This window comes from Erythrolamprus reginae, chromosome Z, assembly GCF_031021105.1.
Source record: "Erythrolamprus reginae isolate rEryReg1 chromosome Z, rEryReg1.hap1, whole genome shotgun sequence".
Classification (NCBI taxonomy): domain Eukaryota; kingdom Metazoa; phylum Chordata; class Lepidosauria; order Squamata; family Dipsadidae; genus Erythrolamprus; species Erythrolamprus reginae.
Window position 1 is genome coordinate 131,291,987 of NC_091963.1, and position 7,892 is coordinate 131,299,878.

General features: G+C 41.2%; 1 protein-coding gene across 2 annotated transcripts in view; it reads right to left on the reverse strand.

The window, feature by feature from the left end:
• Window positions 1-7,892, reverse strand: part of TNNT1 (troponin T1, slow skeletal type) — a 32,451-nt gene that overhangs the window by 9,708 nt on the left and 14,851 nt on the right. For both annotated transcript variants that reach the window (XM_070729357.1, XM_070729359.1), the window contains exon 6: window positions 3,102-3,179. In XM_070729357.1, coding sequence (XP_070585458.1) covers window positions 3,102-3,179 — 78 coding nt within the window. The remainder of the gene's footprint in view (window positions 1-3,101; window positions 3,180-7,892) is intronic.

A 7,892-nucleotide genomic window follows, 5' to 3' on the forward strand; every position in this document is an offset into this window, starting at 1 on the left:
TTTAAAGCTGTCTGCAACATATGGCATCGCTTACACAAATGCTGTAGCATTAGAGCCATTAAAAATGACAGATTTCACACAATGCATTTCGCTGGCCATTGCAGGGAACTGAAAAGAGATTGGCTGCAAGGAACCCACTCATATTTATAGCTGGCCTTTTCATTCAAGAGATCTCAACTACCAGCTGAATACTAATGAACGCTCCTAAGATTCTACTTCTCTTTGCTCAGTGAAATATCGCACATGCTAAAATGTGTATCTTCTACTCTTTCTTTTAAAAATGTTAAAATAGTGAACTACAAAATAAAAATATTGACGTAGTGCTTGTTAGAGGGTTTTTTTGGGACATTTTAAGTCTGATTCTCCAAGACATTGAGCCCTGGAGGAACAGACCTCCAATCTGGCAAAAATGCTAGCCAATCCCATAGTTTGTTCCTCCCTATGGGGCAGAGTGACAACATAGGCCTCTCACCACAACTAAGGGGGCCACACTTTGTCTCCAGCGGGTCACTAATGACCCAAGTGGTCACTTTATTACCACAACTGGGAGAGTCAGGATTGTGGCTATTGAGTGAAGTCAATTATGGTTATAAGTGGAGGACTATCTGGAAAAAACTAAGACATCATATGAGTTAAAAAACCTTCAAGTTTCTTCCCTGACCAATGTAAGATCATTCCTTTATAAATATTTTTTCCAGGCTCTGATAGAGCTAGAATACTATTTTCTCATGAACTTAGTTTCCTTTTTAAATCCCAAGAATTATGTTTCACTTTTTAAAACACCAGATTAATTAATTCCCTCCCCCCCAAAATTAGATACTTTTGGACGCCATCAAGATTGAACTCCTTTGCTTCTTTCAAGCGTTAATGCTTTTGAACTTGACAATGAACTGGGGGGAAGGAAGAGAGAAATGGAATGCCAAAAATGTATGGGGGAGATCATGAGAGCAATGAAGCCATCAAGGTCACCACTGCAGGTGTTTGAGATAGAGATGGAATCTCCCATAACAAAAGGACATTTCATAATTGGACAATGGGATCACCAGGGATGGGGAGAAGGGGAAGAATTTGCGTGGGAAAACCAGAGTTATTTTTTGTTTCTTCAGCACCGATATGGCGTATTCGATAAAAGTTTTTATTTTGGAAATTCAAATCTCTCTCAAGTGTTTCCTTATTTTCAGTCCAATAGTCAGACAGTTGACAGATACTTCTTTCCATAGATCAGAAATAAAACCAGTATCCTACTAAACGTTGATTTTAAGTTTTCATATCTTATAAAATTGAACTCGGCTCTCATGCTTATGCAGTATCTTCTAAAGCAGGGGTCTCCAACTCCTGGGCCATGGCCCACTACCAGTTCACATGAGTGGCAATTCAGTGTACACATTCACATGCCTACCTCAGCTTGTGCAAGCAGCAGGCAAGCACGCACCCATGCCACTCAACTTGTGTAAGCGGTGGGCTGGCACACCCACAAGTGCAACACAGCCCTCCACTTCCACCTTCAGACCACCAAGTCATAAAGGTTGGGGACAGCTGTTCTAACGGACTTAAAATTACAGATACCTCCGAGTTTGCTAAACAGCTGGGCCATGCTATTTAGTTACTATGTTTGCATTGCATTATCCATCATGTATTAAAGGATATTCAAATTCAGCGGTCAATCTTTCAAAAATTGTAAAATAACCACTAAAAATACAAGTCGACCAATTTAAAATGTCAATTCCTTGTTTTAGCACAAGGGTTCCAATAAAAAAAAAATCTTGCTGGCTATTTCCAGACTTGAATTATATCAATGTTGACGTCTCATGTGATTCAGAGTCAAATTGCAGTTTCTCACCTATCGGTCAGCAAATATACCTAATTGATTTGGAAGAAAGCTGAAAATAAGTGCACTAGAGTGCCTTCCGACCCCTGTCCTATTGTCTCTCCTATATCCCACATATCTTCTCTTCTATCCCTATATCTTTCTTCTATTCTCTCATTGATTATTTTATCCTATACTCTCTCTTCTATTCTTTCTCTAATTCTATTTACTCGAAGGTATCCTCTATTACCTTCATTGTGTATTATTGTCTTCGGAGAGGGGTGGCATACAAATCTAATAAATAAATAAATAAACAAATAAATAAACAAACAAACAAACAAACAAACAAACAAATAAATAAATAATAAATAAACAAACAAACAAACAAATAAATAAACAAATAAACAAACAAACAAACAAATAAATAAATAAATAAATATTGTGTATTGGACAAATAAAATAAAATAAAATAAATAAAATAAAATAAAATAAAATAAAATAAATAAAATAAAATAAAATAAAATAAAATAAAATAAAATAAAATAAAATAAAATAAAATAAATAAGAATAGAATAGAATAGAATAATAAAATAAAATAAATAAAATAAAATGAAGAACCTAAATTACCGTATTTTTCAGAGTATAAGACACAGCTTTTTCCTCCCTAACAGAGGCTGAAAATTTGAATACGTCTTATACTCTGAATATAACTTTTTTAAGCTCTCCCCATCACCACCAGCCTTAACAAAGTGCTAATGATCTTCCCAACTCTTACTAGCTTGCAGGCTTTTTCATTGTTACTCTGTCCAAAGACTAACAGCCCTAAGACTTTGCAGGGTTTTTTAAATTGCTACTTGCTCCAGATATGTTTTTTTCCAGCCCCTAACGAGGTACTAATGGTCATCCAAGCTCTTACTGGCTTGCAGGCTTTTTCATTGTTACTCTCCAGAGGCGATTTCATCAGGGGATAAAATAATGTGCTGAAGCTGACCATACTAAGGACACTAGCAAGATGAATACCTAGTAGGCAGATTTTCCCCCACCCCTATTTTCCTTCTCCAAAACTAAGGTGCGTCTTATACTGCTGTGTGTCTTATACTCCAAAAATTACAATAATAAATTTAGACCTTAATATCTGCTAAGATTTCAAAGGTTTTACACTGTGGAACTCCTGGTGGTCTCCGAGCTCGGTTGTTTGCAGACATCTCACTACCCAACTAGGTGACATTCATCAGTGCATTGCCATCAGTTTTACACTCTTTCCTATTCCATTCTAGGAAATCATGATACTCACAGCAAGCTTGGCCTGTCGTTCCCGTTCTTTCTCAGTGCGGACTCGCTGTTGTTCTGCCCGTTCTGCCCTGCGATGTTCCTGTCAAAGTACACAAACGATGATTTGAACTCTTTGCGGCATTCAACCGGGCGATTTCATCAAAGCCCATTTCAGCCAAGTAGAAGATGATCAATAGGAGAAGCCCAACTCACTTAATAACCGTGCCATTCACTTAACTGCAATTATTTGCTTAGTGACGATGGCAAAAAAAAGGTTGTAAAATCAGTCAATGTTCACTTAACAACCAGCTTGCTTAGCAACAGAAATTCTGCTCCCAGTTGTGATTGTAACTTGAGGATTACCTGTATCTCATATTTTGGATTCAACTTGCATCACGGTGCCTAACCAGCCACCAGGTGGCAGTGAAGAGCAACATTCCCCACTCCCTTTCAGAAAATTTTACTTATTTGTTTTGTGGAGTACATATTGGTGGTATACAAATATATAATGGTATTTATAGACATGTACTAGTAAAAGAAAAACATTAGGACAGGGGACGGAAGGCACGCTGTTATACTTATGCATGCCCTTTACTGATCTCTTAGGAATTGGGAGAGGTGAACAGTGGATAGTCTAATGATAAAGTTTTGGGGGTTAGGTGCTACAGAGTCTGGTAGTGAGTTCCATGCATCAACTACTCGTTTACTAAAGTCGTATTTCCTGCAGTCGAGTTTGGAGCGGTTTACATTAAGTTTGTATCTGTTGTGTGCTCGAGTGTTGTTGTGGTTGAAGCTGAAGTAGTTGTTCAGGAAGGACGTTGTAGCAGATGATTTTATGGGCTATGCTTAGGTTGTGTTTAAGGCGACGTAGTTCTAAGCTTTCTAAACCTAGGATTGTAAGTCTAGTTGCATGAGAAATTGAGAAATTCAATTGGCAAATGAAAACCTCATATGCACAGGAGGTCCTCAATAGACTGTAATATAGTCTGGAATTTCTGTCATGATAGATCATAAGTCTGCGGAGAGGGGCGGCATACAAATCTAATAAATAAGTAAGTAAGTAAGTAAGTAAGTCAAGGCACCAACATGATTAAAAATATAATGACTTTCTTGCCATTATCTCATGGGATTGGGCAGAATGTAAGTTTTAAAAAATTAAGTTAAATTAAATGATCATTAATTGAATTCTGGATTCTTTAAGTGAGTGTGGTGGTTGCTAAGCAAATGTTGTGGTCGTTGAATGAATGAATGCATTTCTATGAGCGGGGTTTTTTTTGCCAGAAATTGGCAAAACCGTGGTGTGTTGACAGAATACTGTACTACAATTAGCCGTAAAGTCAATTAGCCGTAAAACCACCCTGAGTCCATAAGGAGTTGGGTGGCTTACAAATTTGATAAACAAACAAATAAATATAGGTAAATCAGTGGCCAAGTGGTCAAAATGGGGTCATGTGACCATGAAGGCATGTGCAGCTGTAATAACCCTGAAACCAGGTCATAAATAACTTTTTAGGGAGCTGTGTTGTAATTTAAGATAGTTGCTAAGCAGCTGGTCATTAAGCAATGATTCCCTGTGTTTGAGAATTTCTCACAACTATGTCTTACAGCACCAAAGAACAGGTTCCTCTCTCACTCTTTCCATAAAATGCGATTGGACCATACATTTTTTGGATTTCAGAGATCTCTTTCTGAGACATGTAATGTGGGCATGTGAGTATATGCATAATGGTTATATTTTGAGAGCTGAATTCAATGAAATTTCACTTTAATGTATGCTGATTAGTGTACATTTAAAATGACAATAAGGTTCTGTTCTATTCTATTCCATTCCATTCCATTCCATTCCATTCCATTCTTCTCTGGATAAATTCAGACTTTGTTTAAGAATGATCAAACTTAATTATTTGGGAATGGAACTTCATTCCTAGGAGTCATGTGACCCTTCATTTAGCAGCCACTTCAGTGGTGGGTTGTTTCCGGTTTGGCCCGGTTCTGTGAACTGTTAGCGGCAAGGGCGGGAGGCTCCGCCCCCCTACCCAGGATACTTCTGCGCAAGCATGCATGCGAACTGGTAGCAACAGCATTTAGAACCCACTACTGGGCTGCTTGAAGATATGACGACACTGGAAAAAAGTGACTTCTAACCGATCCTCCCACTTATGACCAATGTAATATCCTCAAGGTGATCAAAATGATATTGATCAACATGATCAAAATTTGGGTGCTTGGCAACCAGCATGTATTTATGGCAGGTGCAGTGTTTTGGGTTCATGCCCTTTGCGACCGACCCAGTTGGCTTTTGATCGGCGAAATCAACAGGAGAAGCCGGATTCACTTAATGACCATGCAATTGACTTAACTGCAGTTAGTTCCTTTGCAACGATGGCAAAAAAAAAAGGTTGTAAAATCTGTCAATGCTCACTTAACAACCATCCTGCTTAGCAACAGAAATTCTGCTCCCAATTGTGATTGTCAGTTGAGGATTACCTGTATTTCATATTTTGGATTCAACTTGCATCATGGTGCTTAGCCAGCCACCAGGTGGCAGTGCAGAGCAACATTTTTGTACCCTTGAAAGACTGGGTGTTCCTGGTTTATGAAGACTGCAAGTTCAGTTTGGCATTGAATGCTGATGAGTTAAAACCCACTTGCCTCCCTGAGTGGGAAAGCAATTACAAAGACAGTTCTACTTATTTCATTTGGCAGGGAAGGCTGTAGAAAGTTACAATAGAAATAAACAAAGCAGAAAATGTATCAGAAAGTCCTCAACTTACAATGGTTCATTTAGTGACCGTTCAAAGTTACAACCGCAGTGGAAAAAATTTGACTTATGACCATTTTTCACAATTAGAAACATAGAAACATGGATGATTGACGGGACAAAAAGACCTCATGGTCTATCTAGTCTGCCCTTATACTATTTCCTGTATTTTATCTTAGGATGGATATATGTTTACCCCAGGCATGTTTAAATTCAGTTACTGTGGATTTACCAACCACCTCTGCTGGAAGTTTGTTCCAAGCATCTACTACTCTTTCAGTAAAATAATATTTTCTCACGTTGCTTCTAACCTTTCCCCCAACTAACCTCAGATTGTGCCTCCTTGTTCTTGTGTTCACTTTCCTATTAAAAACACTTCCCTCCTCAACATTATTTAACCCTTTAATATATTTAAATGTTTCGATCATGTCCCCCCTCTGACCTTCCTGCCAATCAGCTTAAAGCTTGTTGGGAGAATTAGCGTTAGACTTATGGTTGGGGGTCACCACAACATGAGGAACTTGTTATGGGATCGTGGCATTAGAGAACCACTGCTCTATACCAACAGAGAATAAATGGAGGAAAGTAAATGGAGGCCAAACAGTTAAAAAATGAACCACTTGGTCCCAGGGGAATTTGTCAACTAGGAGGCTGTGAGTTCTAATCCTGCCTTAAACACAAACAGAATGACTTTGTGTTTAAGGCAGAATTAGAATAAAGCCAAGTTGGAGGAAGGCGAGGGCAGCCTGGCTCCGCTCAGCATCCCACTAGAAAGTTTTAGATCCCCTTCCTGTTCTTCCTGCCCCCGTTGCCAGGGGCAGCCAAGACGGTGGCATCCCTGATCCTCACTGCTGGAAGAACCAGCAACGGCAGCGGCGGCATCATCTCCTTTGCCTGCTTCACATGGGACGTTCAAGTGCACCGAGCTTTTCCTGCGGGGAAACTTCGCCTGCTGTTTGATTCCCGGGCAACTTTCCCAACCAAGCACCTGAGTCCTCCACTCCCCCGTCCTTCACCCCGCTGGGAGAGCACAACTGTTCAGTCGCTCGGCTGTTCAGCATAGGCAGAAGCAAGGAAATACCGGGATTGGCAAAATGGTACACTGCACATGCGCATGAAGCTGAAGGGTGCATGGACATGCACACCCATTCCACACACCCCACTGGCGGGGCACCATTCCAAGCGCTACTGGAATGTGACGGGAGCACGGGAGTGCACGCTCCCGGTGCAGGATTCAGCTTCTGCGCATGCACAGAAGCCGAATCTCGTGCGGGAACAGGCATGCATGAGATTTCGGGGGGGGGTTGCTTCCGTGCATGCGCGGAAGCAAAAAACCCCTCTGGAATCCGGTAAGTAAGTACACAGCCGCCACTCACCCTGCTGCGCTGCTCGTGGGAGCTCTGTTGCAAGAGGTCTGTCTGCTCCGCTCATCTCGTCCGCTCTCCTGCTTTGCTCCCATCTGCTCACCCATTTCACCTCGCTGCTTGTCCCATCCGCTCGCCCGCTTCGCTCCCGTCCACTCACCCGCTTCACCTTGAGTGCACTCCTCTCTTGCCAAGAAGATGGTCCATCATGCAAGGCTTAAGCTCCAGCCGCATGGCCTGTTTTATTCTCTCCTGCGCCGCTGCGGCGAGGAAAAGCAAAAAGCAGGCCACATGCAAAAAACTGAGCCGGAATTGCTGGAATCGCGCCAGTTGCGTGTACGCCCAGTGGCAATGGAGCGAGACTACACACTCCATTTCCATCACCGGAATGGCTTTTGCAGCATTCTGGGGTGTGGGCCCATCCCTGCCACACTCTCACACCGGAGCATTATAGTAGGGCTGCGAATGGCTGCCCTTTGTTGGGTGGAGGCAGTGTGAATTTCTGGTTCCAGATTCCAGTGTGATTCCAGAGGACCAGGTGGCCTTGGTCATTCTCTCAGTGGTAGAAAGGAAATAACTTCTGACTACGTCAAGAAAGTTGCAATGACTAGTCCAGGCACTGGAGTAACTCACACTGCTTTGGAGGGACCCAAATGAACATAAATATGTTTTTTTAAAAGTTTTCATC